Source organism: Serinus canaria, chromosome 10 (genome assembly GCF_022539315.1).
Source record: "Serinus canaria isolate serCan28SL12 chromosome 10, serCan2020, whole genome shotgun sequence".
NCBI classification, from domain to species: domain Eukaryota; kingdom Metazoa; phylum Chordata; class Aves; order Passeriformes; family Fringillidae; genus Serinus; species Serinus canaria.
In genome coordinates this window covers 16,932,543-16,948,553 of record NC_066324.1, presented here as the reverse complement: position 1 = coordinate 16,948,553, position 16,011 = coordinate 16,932,543, and the positions used below count along the sequence as shown (strand labels likewise).

Sequence of the window (16,011 nt, the reverse complement as noted above, 5' to 3'; positions counted from 1 at the left end):
CGTGGTGCCAGATGGGGACCAGGACTTCAGCCTGGACCAGTTAGAGAACAGGCTGTGAGAGAATCTCAGTCTGCTGCTGAAATTTCTCTATCCTGTAGCTATGGGCTGACCAAGGGAAAACGAGGCCATCGGGGATGTCTCTCCCAGGAGGCAGCATGGAAGGGCTATCACAAACAGGGGCATCAGGATGGCAGAGAGTTGAGGCTGAGTGCTCATGGATCCATGCCCTATGGAACCCAGGGCAGGGCTGAGCTGTGCCATTGGGGTCAGAGGGACTAAGCAAGGCTGAAGGATGCACCTTTAACTGCTGCTTCTCTTTTATAACAGGTGGGGAAGAAGGTGGTAGGAAAAAGCCAAAGCCAACACAACTGGTGGATTGAGGAAAGACTTTCTCCCTCCATGTCCTTTTCTTTGTGCAGAATGGGATAATTACACTGCAAAGGCAGGAAAACCGTAGGACCTTCCTTTGTGCTCATCTCCCCAGCTGTCTGAAATCACACAGACCCTTCTCTTTCCTATTTTCTCCAGGGTCCAGCTAGGCATTTGGAAATGTATCTATAAATGATTGAAAATGAAGGTTCTGGCTGAGTATGTGCCAGCAGCTCTGTGGCACCTATATCCTGTCGAGTTATTATCTATGCAACACACATAGGTAATAAAAATTATCATTAAATTAGCCCCAGCACTTTCCCATAGCTAAAGATGACACTTCTGGCTGATGCAGAATCTCTTCAAACAACTGGAGGTTGCTGTGATTCCTGTGGACTGTTTCTCCAGGCTTGAGAGAAAGAATCCTCCTCCAAATACTTCCTCAGGAAGCCCATTGTGCTCATCCTCTGTCAGAGCCCTGCCCTGGCACCATCCATTAATATTTGGGGAAGAACCAGAGGTGAGAGCTTGTTATAGGAGTGCAGGAAGAAGCCTGTCATTTTAGAAAGGGAGGAACTTAAGGGTGCAGGATGGGAAAGAGAAGGATAAATTGTGCAAGAGGAGTGAGAAAACATCTGTGACTGTGTGAGTCGGTGCTGGATTTGCAGGCAGAAGAAGAAAGCTTTGCTAACGAGGTCTGAAGCCTCGTTTCTGGCTGGCTCAGGCTCCAGCAGCTGAACGTGTTTCCCCCGGAGCCAGGAGCAGAGGGCACTGTCACTCTCTGAGCAGACTGACGGGAGAGCAGATGCTGTGAGAGGAAGCTGTCTCAGCAGGCAACAGGCACAGGAACCATTCAGAGCTTGAAAGGACAGAAAAGGAATATAAGCCCTGCACACTGGGGGGAGGATCAAATACCACAGCAGGCTCTTTCTCGTCACATCTGAGCTAAACCTGCACTCACCAGCCAGGCTTCTCTCCACTGATGGGATGCAGCACCGAACCATGACACAACCAGGGTGGGAAGGGAGCTCTGGGGGTGTCTGGTCCAGCCCCCCACTCTGAGCAGGATGTCAATCAGCTGCTCAGCACTATGTCCCATCCACAGTCAGCTGTCTCACAGAATGGAGAGTGCCCATCTCTTGGGTCCCTGTGGTACTGCTTGATTCCCTTCACAGGGCAAGTAATTTTCCCAATATCTAATCAGAACTTTCCTGCTTGCCATTTGCATTTTGGCTTCTCATTCCATCACTCTGCACCTCTGAGTCTGTGTCCTTCTATAAGGCAGTGAGGAAAACAAGGAGGTCTCCATTTAGCCTTTCCCCAAAGCCTAAACCCCAGTTTCTCTCAACCTCTTCTCCGATATCAGGTGTCTGAGCTCCTTCAGTCCTCTTAGTGGCCTTCACTGGACTTGATCCTGCATATTAGTGTCTTTCCTGTGTTTGGGAATCTGAAACCACAATTCCAGGCCCAAAGCAGAAACCTACCTGTACTGGACACCCTTCTTAGTTGGTCTGGGCTCTGTTCTATCAGATCAATATGCCAAGAGACTGGGCTCATGGTAAAATAATGTGTAATTCATATGCTGGGACTTCAGGTTTCCTGAAGTTGTGGGACCTGAAAATCCTCTTTCTCTTTCCAGAGAAACAGATGGGATCAGGAGAATGCCAGCTTGGGTCCTCCCAGCCCAGCATCCTACCTCCCACATTTGGGCAGCAGCCAGAGCAGAGCAAAGGGTGTGAGATCAGGGCATGCACATACTGAATATTCTTATGCAGCTCAAACATTTCTTGAACTGAAGGTTATATCTTTATACTGCATAAACCTCAGGAGATTTTTCTTTCCACAGACTTGTCCTGTGGATTTTATTAATCCCTATTGACATTGAACAGCCACAGCCATGTGCGGGAGTAGCCTAAAGCCAAGGGGAGGGAGGAAGCAACTCCCTTTCACTATTTTACCTCCTGCTAATTTGACTTGTTCTCCTTGTCCCTCTCAGCTGTGTATTCCTCAGTCTCAGGCACCTCAGTAGCTTCTTCCAGGCTGAAGAGTCCCAGTCCACACAGTTACTCTTCATGCAGCAGCCAGCCTGGATCTTGGCTCATCTTTGCTATTCTTCTCTGAGTTCTGTTTGGGTTTTTTTGGGGTCTGCTGTTTTCTGTTTGAGATGGATTATTTCTAAATGACGTTAGCTCACACAGAGCTCACTGCTGCCTGAAAATGAGTATTGTGGTTTCCCTCATGGATCATGTTCTGTTTGTTTCATGCAATTTCATCCGCTGTTTCACTGCCTGGTGAAGGTGACACCTTCAGTCAGCCCTCTGGGACCACCCTTCTCCATATTTCCTAGGACCACATCCAAATGTCTTAGGAGGTCTATTTCCTTTGCATTTGCCCAGATCAAATATCCTCTCTGGTATCACAAATCCTGCAATTTACATGCCTGATAATGTGATCATCTGTCACTGTTGTGTCACCTGTATGGGTGATGCACACACTCTGTGTGTCTGTGCATACCCTGGTGGCAGTCCCTACCCAAAGTCACATTCCAAATCACAGTATTTGCTGAGGAAAAGGAATCAGGAATGTCCTGCACCAACTGATCCATCACCTGTCCTGCTGCTTGCTGCCACATCTGCTGCCTCTCCTGCCCCAGGAGGATCAGCTCTAATCATGTTCTATTTCCTGGAATGGAGCAATTTGCCATAATTTCCCTGCTCCTGCTGCAATCACTGCTGTGCAGCCATGGGCAGGCAGCTAATCCACAGTGAATCTGCTCCATCCATCATTCCAGTGCTGGAGGGATGCAGTGCCATCAGTGACATGTCTGCAGCACATGATGCAACAACTTGACAGGGCAAGAGAAAGGTAGAACAAGAAAGTAAGTCAGTTTTATTACTCATTATATTTTCATTTGGTATTAAATCACTGCTAGTAATTGTTTGTGACACGTATCCACCTTTTACATCTCTCTTTTGTGCTGTCTTTTTTTTTTATGGAGCCTAAATAAATACTATCACAGACTTTCTCTTGGGCATTCTGGGATAAAAAACAGGCTGCCAAGCCATGAGTCTCTGCTGTGAGGATGTGACTGCCATGCCCATGCTGAGTGGTGCAGCCAGCCAGGGTGGGAACCTTGTGCCTGCAAGGAAGTGGAGGATGTTGGAGCTGATCCTGAGAAATCACGGAATAACCTGGAAGGGACCCACAAGGACCATCAAGTCCAACTTCTGGCCCTGCACAGAACAGCCCAACAACCCCACACTGTGCCTGAGAGCATTGTCCAAAAGCTCCTGGAGCTCTGGCAGCCTTGGGGCCATGACCATTCCCTGGAGAGTGTGTTCAGTGCCCAACCATCCTCTGGGGAAGAACCTTTTCCTGATATCCAGCATAAACCTGACACAACTTCAACGCTGTACCACCGGCTTCTGTCAATGGTCACCAGAGAGATCTTTGAGGTGTGAGAAATCCCCCCATGATGGGGCAGTGATTAAAAGGAAAAGTTCACTTCTTCCTCAAAAGCTGGACTCGATGGCAGAGGAGGAGGAGGAGGAGGAGGAGGAGGAGGAGGAGGAGGAGGAGGAGGAGGAGGAGGAGATGGCGGCCGGGCAGCCGGCCCGGGGAGGCCGGGCAGCGGCCGCCGCGTCACGATTGACAGCGGCATGTGCGGAGGGTCTATAAACGGCGGCCGTGAGTGACAGGGAGGGCAGCGACGGCCGCGGGGCACGGCAGCCGCACTCCGGCCATGAGCTCGACCCGCAGGGCCCTGGCGGGCCTCTACGGGCGGGGAACGAGCCACCTCGACGGGGCGGAGGAGGCCGAGAGCGCGGCCTGGGCCTCGCGGCCGGACCGACGGAGTTACCTGCTGGGCATCCGGCCCCAGAACAGGTGAGCGCCGGCCCGGGGGAAGGCGCTGCTCTGGGGGCTGTCCCCGAGCTGGCCGCTGCCGTGGGTGCGGGTGACGGCGGGCGGGGGACTGGCGGGGGACGGAGGCGGGCCGGGCCGGCCGTGGGTGCAGAGAGGAGGGCGGGCTGGCCCTCACCCGAGCCGTGAGGCCTCGCAGGGAGCCGGATGGAAATGGTGTAGCCAACGGGCCTGGCCGTCCCCGGGGAGCTGCTCCAGGGGAGAAAACCGAGCGATGGCTCGGGCACCCCAGAGGAGCTGGTGTGTGCTACAGACCAGTCCCTCGCCACTCCAAAGAGAGCTGGTGGTGTCGCAGCTATTGCCGGGCAGGGCTGTGGACATGGCACGTTGTGTGTGGCTGAGCGGGTGTGTGAAATGGTGGTGGAATCATAGAATAGAATCATGGAGTGTCCTATCCACAAGGATCATCGAGACCAGCTCCTGGCCGTGCCCAGGACACCCCAGCAATCCCGTGCTGCGCCTGAGCTGGTTGTCCAAACACACCTGGAGCTCTGGCAGCCTTGGGGCCATGACTACTGCCCTGTGGAGCCTGTTCAGGTGACCCACCACCTTCTGAGTGAAGAACCCTTTCTTGCATATCCAATAATATAATCTATTTTAACCCCCTTTGTACAGCTTCACGCTGGCCCCTCAGGTCCTGTCTCTGGTCACCAGAGATTGATCGGTGCTGCCTCTCCCCTTCCCCTCATGAGAAAGCTGCAAACCCCAGTGAAGTCTCTGTCCAAGCTGTCCTTAAGAAATTCTGACAAACACGAGTGTCTCCAGTTAAACTCAGGGAACAGCACTGACCTTCCTACCTTCATTGCAGTGAAGTGCCTCACCAGACAGAGCGAGGGGCCCGCTGGGCTCTGTGCGAGGGTGCCTTATCTTATTGTCAAAAAGGCATTTCTGCACTGTAGATAGGGGCTGAGCAGCAATGAGATCAGCATTCCTGGGTCAGGAATGGCCTCCGGCACAGGGTCTGGAGTAGGAATAAGGCTTTGTTCGCAGGGGGAAGGTATGATAAACATGCTGTCAGCTGAGCCTGACAGAGGTTAACAAACACAGAACTGCAGGGTGATGTGCCAGCAGCGCCCAAGGTGTCGGTGATTGTGTGAGGCACTCAGAAAAGCCTTGAAATTGCTTTGAATTCACTGGGAATGTTCTTCAGTCTATGAGCTCTCCAAATGAGTGTGCCTCTTCCCTGCTGATGGTTTATAAATAATCCATTTCCAGCGTGTCAAGCATTGATGCCTCAAGGAGTCAGACATTCATAAAAATAAATGCAGGACCAAAAGAGATAAAAAAGTGCTGCTTGGAAGTCAAGTGTTAAAATTGGGGTAATGCCAAAGTGAAGTTGCCTAAATTCAGTTCCTCTGTATCATGTGGTATCATGTTGTGCTGGGGTGTGAGCTAGTGTCATCTTCAGCACCACCAAATGTGCATAGAGGGTCCACAGCCTGTGGCCTCAAATCATACCAGGAACTGGAAATCTCTTAACTGAGCCAAATGACTCCGTTCTGCCAATTACAAGCAGAGAGAGGTTTTAATAAAGAAGATGTTGAGGTGTTTGGGTTGCCTACAGCTTAACTTTTATTTTCCTTGACTGCTCTCAAATTGCTGCTTTAATCAGTTTAACCATAAAGGAGAGTTCATGCATCCAGCAAGAAATACCTTCAGTATTGCCAGTTAGATTCCCAAAGTTTCCTCTGTTGGGGAAGGTAGGGAGCAATGTAGCACCCATGCAGGCAGTGCTCCTGGTGTCCTCTGGCTGCAGCACCCCTTGAGGCTGTGGATCAGGCGTGGTAAATCCAGTGGCTGCAGAGCTCTGAGCCCTCAACCTTTTGAGCTTTTCAACCTCATGCTGCTGTGGCTGCACCCCAATTTCCATCTGTGGGAGCCCGGTGCTGGCAAAGGAGCTCTGCTGCCCCAGTTAAAACAGCAGCACATTCAATTTCCACAAATTCTCCAGTCATTTTTCCAGCCACTTATGTACATGATCGTCAAAGCCTGTGGCAAGGCAATTTAATTTTGTCTCCTTAATCCACTGACTGCCCCTTCTGTTATAAGAAGCAGTGACTAAATAATGGCTAAATGGCAAAATTGACCTTTCCCTGAGTTCATGGCAACTTCTAGGTTCCCTTGTGAGTTAGGGAGGAGGCATGTAAAAGTCTGGTTCCCTGCAGACACCTACAAGTGCTGAAGACTTGAGCCAGGATTTTTGGAAACTGTTGTCTAAAATGCAGGGCAAGGGCTTGAATGAAGTGTGGCTTTTTATGTTGTAATTAAAAAATGTATCATAACAATTCTGGGAAGCAAATGATTGGAATGGTGTAGCAAGGAGACTTTCAGAAAGCAATTATGACTTTAATTAAATCCAGGAACATCTGGAGAGCTTACCTGGGAGAACTTGAAAAGCACGATGAGCAACATGCGGAACAGCAGATAACACTGAGCAGCTCTCTAACGCAGAATGGATTTGGATTTGCTGGGTTTGAAACTAACAAAGGCAATGGGACAAGTGGTGCAGACACAGGATTGCTGTGGGAGGTTACTGTAGTGGTTAGGAAACAGAAATGGATGTTCTGATCCAAAGAAAATGTAGGCTTTTTTCAGGTTTCTTTGTTTCTGTCTTTATATGTATATATAGAGTATGTGTAACTAAAATATTTGCCTGTTCACTGCTTCTTAAGGCAGTAGAAAGTGTACTAATGTGGCAGAGGTACACAAAGACCTGGAGAGGTCTTTAAGAAAAAAAACTGAGGTTGGAAACCCCTGCTTCTGGGGTGGCTTATGAACACGCTCTGCCCTCCGGATCCCGGCACGGGAATGGAGCTGTTGGAATGAGTCCAGAGGAGGCAGCAAGATTGTCAGAGGGATGGAGCACCTCTGCTATGAGAAAAGGCTGGATTGTTTGTCCTGGAGAAGCTCCTGGGTAACCTGATTGTGGCCTTCCAGTACCTGAAGGCAGCCTAAAAGAAGGATGGAGAGAGACTCTTTACAAGGGCTGGAGTGGCAGGACCAGGGGGAATGGCTCCAAGTGACAGAGGGCAGGGCTAGTTGGGCTATTAGGATTCAATTCTTCCCGTGAGGCCCTGGCACAGGTTGTCCAGAGAGGCTGTGGCTGCCCCATCCCTGGAAGTGTTCCAGGCCAGGTTGGACAGGGCTTAGAGCAACTTGGTCTAGGTCACCTGCCCATGGCAGGTGATGGAACAAGATGAGCTTTAAGGTCCCATCCAACCCAAACCATTCTGTGATTCTTTGTTGAGGGCAGTTTGGATGTGTTACTTGGTCTCCCTAATCCTGTTGGAGGAAAGGGACATCATGTAAATTGAAGGATATGAATCAGGTAACCAGAACATGATTTCTGGGTTTTAACTTGTAGAATTTTCCAGAGGTGGTGCTAAGAAAGCCAGAAGAATAGAGGTGTTGACAATGGCCATAGATAGAACATCATCCTTTTATTAATCAGAGTATTCAGGGTATTTACTCTTCGTGCCCTTGGGAATACCCTTTTGTAAGGATTTTGCATGTGAGCAAGCAGCTCAGTGTTTTTCCTTTGCTGGTCTTCTAAAATGCCTGATATTGGACAGTGTCAGGAGCAGCTTATGGCCACAGTGACTTGCCCTCTGCTCTGGCTGCTGACAGGATGTTTTTTTATCTTGGGGTTGTTTTTTTTAAACAAACCTGTTATGTCTCAAAGCAATTATTTCAAACAAGTAATTATTTCACAAAGTGAGAGAAGGAGCTGTCAGTCCTGTTCAGGGTCTACCTTAGCTACATTCATGGGCCACAACCTTCAAGACATCTTTTTAGATGTCCTTTTTGTAAGAAATAGCAAGTCTGGAGAGTGTATTGTGCAGAGAGATGCAATTTTATATAAAACCTTCTTCTGAGTGCTAGGCAAACCTCTGCTGGAAGTGATCTGTGCCTCTTACCTAATACAGCTGTCTGCTCCTCAGTCTCATTAGAGCATTGCTTCCTTGCTTGAATATCTTTCTACTGTCATAGCTACATCATATACAGATATTTATAGAGTGTAGTGACATTGCCTCTGAGCTTTTCTTGGATAACTCTGCTCAGGGTGGCACTTGAGCTCAGGAGAGGGCCTTGCCACCTGGCTCTTCTGGCTGGAAACCATTCCCAATCTTGTCCCTCTTGCTTTGCACATAATATCAAATGAAGGAGAAAGATCTGTTGCTATAATAAAGTGTGCTGGAAACCGAGGAGCCCTTGGTTCCTGAAAAGCAGGTTTAGTTCAGTCGCGTTCCCTCTTTAGCAGCTGGGTACCTGTAATGTCCAAGGGGACTTTGCTTTTGGCGAGGAGTGGTGTAACCCCCTGGTCAGGTGCCAGCTGAGGCAGCTGAGAGCACTCAGTCAGTTTGATTTGTGGGATGGAAGTATCTCAAACTCTGGAAGGAGGGACAGCCAGTTCCTACTGGAAAGGCAAAGTTTAGGGCGTCAATGAGTCATCTCCACACCCTGTGACCTGCAGGACAGAGGAGGCTGTTTCCCATTGCTGGAGGTGTCTGCTTTGAGTGGGGCTCCTCAGCAGTTGTGCACTCCAAATAATGATCCTCAACAATTCCAAAGGGAGATTTTTCAGCTCTCTTTCTATAACCTCCTGTCCATTTGTCCAAATCCCCTAGGAAGCCAAGTGTGTAGGCTGATGAGCCCATGCCCTTCAGGGTCACTATAAAGATACAGAGTATATCACATGTGAGAACTGCGCTGTTCTCAGGAAATCTCCTGGAAGGGGATGTTTCCCAGGCCAGGGATACCATTGTGTGGAGGGCAGAGTGTGGTCATCTCCAAACAAGGCACTTCTCATGCCACAGCAGAGGCAGTTCCCAGGAGATGGAATTAAAACCTGCTCTACCCTTGCTCTCTTTGGACGAGAGGAGGAAGATCTTGAGTGAATGAGGTTGTTATCTCACATTCACAGCATCACCTGGTCCAAGAAGAGGAAGATGGAAGGGCTGTTACAGGCAATTTTATTTTCTTTTTTTTTCTTTTCTCTGCACAGTAAGCTGCCTGGAGGATGTCACCTTTCCTGGGCATCTCATTGTCCAATATTTACTTTGCTTTTTTTTTTTTTTTTTTGCCATTTCTCATTCCTTGGTGTGTTTCTAAGTTTAATTTGGGTGATAGAGGCAGCAACAATTCAGAGTTAAAATACACAAATCTGAGCCATCTTCAGAGCATTACAGAGGCTGATACTGGAATGTGTAACTTAATTTATTGTTTTCCACCTTCTCTGTTAATGAAATCTAGCCTGAATTGTTACACACAAGTCCGTGTTTGTTTCAGCAAAAACTAAATTACCTGCAGAAAAAAATTGCCACATTTCTGCATCTCTGACATCGATTTGGTCTGTGACCTTGACAAGCAAAGACTCAATACCTCTGTTTTCCAGTCTGTGAAATAACAATGTGTCTTGTACAGCAACACAGCACTCAGAGCTGCTTTATCACGGGCCTGCTGATAGCTCCTGCCATGGTGTATGAACACCAGCACGCTCATTCTGTGTGTGCAGGGAGTGCTTGATAAGGAGCAGGACACGTGGCAGGAAAGCAGCTGTGAGCACAGCCATGCCTACATGAAAGCCTCAGTATTTGCTTTTAAACGTTGAAAGGGTTCACTGCTGACAGCTGAGGCAGGATTCCGAGTGGTTTGTATTTGTCTCAAGTAGTATTAACCTTGAAAACAGGCAAGTTCATAGGAAGCCTTATACTTGGAAGTCTGCATGTGCAAAACATGCCCAATAATGTCAGGGATCAGAGAGCCAGTGAGGGGCAATGTCTGTAGGAAATTGCCAGTCCCTCTGCCCAGCTCCCAGGATGTACAGGCTGCTCCATGGGCTTCCCAAGGAGCTTTGGTGCAATGCTGATTCCCTCAAAACATAACTTGGACCTGTCAGCTTTGCTGTCATGGGCATGTTTTGCTCTTTTTTTCCTTCACTGGACAGCTTGTGTGGGTCAGTTTTCATGCTGTGGAAGAGCACTGAAAAATATTGATCACTGCTGCTGCTCAAGCAGCTTGAGTCCAGGTGCTTGTCCATATGAGGATGGAGCCACTGTTAAGTCTATTTCAGGGTTTCCTGAGCTCTTGCTCACTTCCATGTGGGGAGTGCACTGGAAGGAGAAAGATTTCTTTATCTCAGTGATAAGAAATACAGAGAGTAATTTCATGGATAATTGCATGAGAGGGTTAAAAAAGGTGTCAGACTGAAAATCTATGTTTTTCAAGCAGTGAACTTTTTGGTGCCAGTGGATGCCAGCCCAGACCATCAACTTGAGTGGTTAAAAAAAAGTGAGGTGGTGTTGACAGTTCTGCCTCCTGCCCTTGCAAGACTGAAATTTGGCAAGTGCATGAAAAACGAGGAAGGCTGTCTTCACTTCCGAAGAAAATTAGGAGTAGTTGAAGGGCTAAAACCTTTGAGAGGATGATAAATGGCCAAAGGAGCTTGAAAGCATATGATAAAATGAAATTTAACAAAGAACTGAGACTGGTAGAAGGGATGTGGTGGAGAGGTATAGTGCTATGGTCCAGCACTTGAGAACAGTTATGTATTTTCAGAACTAGCTAATAAAAAGCTGAGCTTCTCTTCATCAGTGGGAGGTGCCTGAGGGGGCTTCATCCCACCAGTGCTGGACATGCCTGGAGCAGACATTTTTGAAGTCCACTTCTCCAGTAGATGGAAGGGTTATTTTGGAGGCCTTGATTCAGTACTTTAGATGTGTTCCTCAGGATTACATTAGTATTTGCCTTTATCCAGGAACTGCAATGGCCCCGAGCTTGCCCAAGGGAGGCACATCCACTGCTGATGATGCACTTCATTAGCAGAGCCCTGTGCTGTGTGTGCTGTAAGTCCTTGGGGAGCCCAGGGCACAGACAGCCCAGATCAGAGAGGATCAGAGCAAGCTCACTGGAGTATCTGCTGCCCTGCTCAGGAGCCCCACGTTTCCAGCAGGGCAGATTGGGTTCTGATGTAGCTGTGCTGTCACAGCTCTACATGGATGTGCTGGAACGTAATTGAAGTGAAGCGCCAGCTGCCTGCAGGCAGGGCTCCGCTGGCTGCAGGATCCACAATTTGATCACACTCTCTGGGGCTTAAATCTCTAGTCTGAAAAGCAAATTTCGCATATTGAGGTTAAACTTCAATTAATACATGATGGCCTTTTTCTTCTGATAATATGGAGAGACCCTCAAGAGACCCTCAGTTCAGTGTTCAGCACTGTCTCAGGATGTGCAGTGAATAAAGCCCATGTTGTCTTAATACTGGGGATTAAAAAAAAAAAAAAAGCACTGTCAGTGCTTACTGTTTGATCACATCCATGAGCACAATGGGCTCATGGCACAAGCAGCCTTTGTTCTGACTCTTGCTATTTTCTTTACATCCAAGCCAAGACACATCCCTGTTTGTCTTATGCAAGAAATCATGATTAAAACCACACTACTGCCTACACTAGCATTCTAGCTTGCAAGGATTTTGGGACCTTCCTTTTAAGAAGGTCTTTAGTATTCCTGGTGGGTAAAAAGATATTTTTCCCTTGCAGTGGTAAGCAAAATATTCTGAGACAAGTTAAACCAGTGAGTTGTGTTTCCAGTCAGAGGGAGGTGCCTGGGGGCAGCCCAGCGCACAGGCATACAGCTGCCCCTGGGATCACTTGGGGTGGTTGTGCTTGGGAGGAGTGTGGGAGGAGGAACCTGGATCCCAAGGAAGTCAGGATGGGGTGAGAGCAGCACAAGGTGCAATTTGAGCTGTGAGTGTTGAGGACAAGGTGAGGTGCTGGTCAGTAAGGCAGGTAATGCAAAGCTGTGCCAGAAAGGGCATGGAGCTCACAGGGATGTTGCAAGGGGTGGAAGGATACAGCTCAAAGGACACAGCTCCTCTGTCTGGCTTCTCTCGTGAACCAGCACAGCACATGAAAGAGGGATCAGGTGAGTGAGTGATCCTCAGCCTGTTACTGTGAGCACTTGATTTCCCCAGCTGGATCATGCCCAATGTGCACATCCTTTGGCTGCATGACCAGCACTTGGCACTGGGAGTGGACCAGGATTGTGTGGCTGGGGGTGGAGAGGGTGAAGCTGCTGCCAAAAGGCCAAGTGCCGCCCATGTTTGTTGGGTTAAAGCTGCTCCTGAGCAACAGTCCAAAACTTCTGCTGTCTTTGCTTTCCTGAAGGAGAAGAGTCAGTGAGCCCTTCAGTTTTTTCTTCTCAAAGGAAATTTGCAATTATTTGTGTAAAGTGTCAGGACTTCAAACTGAGCTACTTTTTTTCTCAGGGTTCACATGGGGGTTCTGCCTCCACAGGTGGAATGTGCAGTTGGCAGGACCAGTTTTTAGGGTCTCTCTGTGATCATTTTTAGGGCAAGACTAGGAGTCTTGCCGGTTTCCACAGGACTGAGACTCACACATTTGGGTAGCAGACCTGAAGAGGTGCACCTGCAGGTGGCCCTCCACGTGGTTCTTTCTGCTGACTTCTGTAGCAGCATCCTAGAGCACTGAACTTTGGTGGTTCACAGAGGCTGAAAAGGTTGGATCTCTCTGCACCTAGGGATGTGGCAGTCTGGCCTGGTACATCCTAGAGGGGATGCCTGTGCTGCAGTAATTTCTGAGGCTGTATGGTGAGGTTGTTGCATAGGTGTAACATGTACTTCAGTGCAATTAAGTCACTGAGCTTACACGCTGCTGACTAGTCTGTCCCTGTTAGTTTTGGACTTTTGATTGCCATGTGGGTGAGTCAAAGCTTGAGGAGCTGTTCCTGACTGCTGCAGGTCAATGCACTGAGGTTGTTTCCTACAGCCTGCAAGGGGCTGCTGCCACAGTCCAGCAATGTGGCCCTTTGGCTAGGACATGAGTCCCTGAAGACACTCCTTTGGGAGAGCTGGTGACCACTGGTAAGTAGCTCATCAAGATGTCTTGTGCAGGACCTGCGTGTTTGATTTTGTTCCCTGAATTGGTTAATGCTCTACATCTTCCCACAAAGAAAGCAAAGCGTATAGATTCTTGTAAAGTCTACTTCTGTTATTTTATTTTAATGTTTTGCCAGACCTTAGTGATTTGATTGGCAAGCTGGAAAGCAATGTGATCAGAGAGTTTTCAGCTTCTCCCAGGAGCTGTCCTTGGAAGCACAGAGGGCACCCAGCTCAGGCCAGCTGCTTGCCAGCACAGAGTTGGGCTGGACGTCTCCTGTGGTGGAGTTGCCTGCTTTGAGCACAATGCTGCAGATGGTGCATGGAAGGCTCAAGGTGCTGCTTCTTGGAAACCTACTTGTATAAATGTCCTGACACTGATTCTCTGTGGTTAACGACCATTTCATTTTTACAGCCTTTGATTTCAATTGACAATGTGGCTTGCTCGTCCTGGCAGGCAGCCTAAGGCAGCTGTACCTTCTTTTAATAGGAACTCTGACCTCTGCAAAATGACTCATCATTAATATGTCTCTGTAACGGTTTGTTTATTTCAGCTCCTTTCCGTGCTTCTCTCTCTAATGGTTTTTATGCTGTTTTTTGCTTAGCTTATCAAGCAGCAGATTCTCTCCCTCCAGTTTAGGAAGGTAAAACTACATTGCATTAAACTGCTCTGACCAACACTTTTCTGAATCTGTCTGCACGTGATTAACCTGTAATGCTTTGGTACTAATTACTTTATCAGTCGAGAGCCCTGAAGTGAGCTAACAGCCTCATCCTGCATGATTTGATCCCTAATACTTACTTGAACTGCAGAAAGAAAAGTGAATGTTCATCATAATTCCTGTATTAAGGTGCAAGAAATACTCCTCTTTCTTAGCCAAAGGATGGGTGTTCAGCTACTTCTTTATATTAAAGTGAGACTTCCATACAGAGACATTAAAAATTGGATGTGACTGCCCTGAGACATCCAGAGAAAAAATTTTCTTCCCCCTTCCATTGTTGTGAGGATCCTCATTCACTTGGACTTTGCCCCAAAAGGCACTTGTACAGCTGTACTTTGCCTTTGGCAAAAGAACACATTTGGAAAAAGTTGGCATTTCTGGTTTGCTGGAGTGGCAGGTAGAAGAATAACCGTGGAGGGAAAGGCCTCTCCAGAACACCTCTCTAGCTCTGGGATTTCTAACCAAAAAGTCAGAAAAAGAAAATCATAACAAGAGGAATACACTTCTCAAATCTCCTTTTCCAGCAGGCTTTTGTATGGAAATCCCTCTTTAATTGAAAAGGCTACTGAATTGCCAGGGGTCTCTTCTAGGATCCAGGGCTTTTTCTGCCCCAAAGATGAAGCTCCAGGAAGGCCCAAAGAAAAAGTGGCTAGTGCTTTGTGTCCAGTTCTTGGAATACCCTGAATTACTGGTTTAGAAAGCAATTTGAATTGGACAAGCCTCCTTGCAGCTGGAGTGAGTCAGCTGAGAGCCCCACAGTGCCAGAGCCTTGAAATCCTGCTGTGACCAACACAATGGTTTCTTTGAAAGACTCAACAGACCTTCCAGGCTTCCTGCCAAGTGTCACTGGGCAAGTCCCTGATTCATCTGCTGAGCCTGTGGAGCCCCCAGCTTCCACCACAGCTGCTTTCCAAAGCCATTCAGTAGCCTTTGCTGTATGTATTTCACCTGGTTGTGGGAATTGCACTGAGTGGACCAGACTTATTCCTGGTGCTGCCTGCTGGTGCTGGTGGCATGGTGCTGGGATTAAACTGGGTCCCAAGAGACACTGTGTGTGTGTGCATCACTTGATTATAAGATGCTGATCCCGTTGTCCTCCTGCTGGGGTATGAAATGTTGGTTGATGCTTGGGAAATTCTTTTATGTGACTCTGAAAGGCATTTACTGGTATGGGGAGGGGGATCTGTATTGAAGGGAGCATCAAAACCCTACCAGTAACTGCCTTGTACTGGATTGTCTGCCTTGCTCTGTGGAAATGGGCTTTTTTTTTTTCCTGGGATTGGAATTTGGGAAGGTTGTTCTGGTTTGAAACAGCTTTTGACTCCCACAGCCCATTGCTGGCCCCACAGTTGAATGAAGAGTTGCTTACCAGGACCAGTGTCCTAGTAACCATTGATTTCCACAAAAAAGAGCCTGAGCTGTGAAATCTGTTATTTTTATCCCACCCCACACATGTGTTTGGATACAGACCATGCTTATAACCTTCATTCTGTAGATGAATCAGGTTTGCAACATCCCAAGCTTCCCCTGTCCTGACCTTCATCCAGCACAAGGTGTTGGGAGCTGGGTGAGGTTCCTGCTGTGCCCCAGTGGGTTGTCACTCAGGGATTCATCTCCCTGCATCTCTTACAAACCCATTCTTGCAGGAAGGCAGAGGGAAAATAATGACATTGCAGCCTCCAGGTAAGTTTTCAGGGTGGATAAAACAGGCCATTGCTATGGCTGTAGCTCTCCTGATGCCTTCAGCCATGTGTGCTTAGTCCCTGCCAGTGAACCTGCCCAAGCTGGGTCATGCTAAACGTGGGGGTTTTTGGTTTGTCCTGACACAGTTTGCTTCCTCAGCAGGTAGAGCATTAGTGGCAGCAGCACCAACATCCTGCCTGCAAGCTGGGGCTGCTTGTGGGGCTGGGGTCCTCCTCATGGAACCCTCACCACACACTCTGAGCCCTTCTGCTCATGGTGGAGCTGTGTCAGGAGTGGTTTGGGCATTTGTTCCACCCCTTGCATGTTTCTGGAAGCTGATCACTTGTTTAAGGAATGTCTTTTACTGCTGAAAATTATATAAATAGAGCTGCCAGCTACCAGTTCTCTTGCAGTATTAGC

General features: G+C 48.2%; 1 protein-coding gene across 1 annotated transcript in view; it reads left to right on the top strand.

Moving 5' to 3' along the window:
- The first annotated feature begins 4,075 nt into the window (after nt 1-4,075).
- Nucleotides 4,076-16,011, top strand: part of ALPK3 (alpha kinase 3) — a 32,749-nt gene continuing 20,813 nt past the window's right edge. The window contains exon 1 of the mRNA XM_030228526.2: nt 4,076-4,254. Within this exon, the coding sequence (XP_030084386.2) occupies nt 4,112-4,254 (143 nt within the window). The 5' untranslated portion in view covers nt 4,076-4,111. The remainder of the gene's footprint in view (nt 4,255-16,011) is intronic.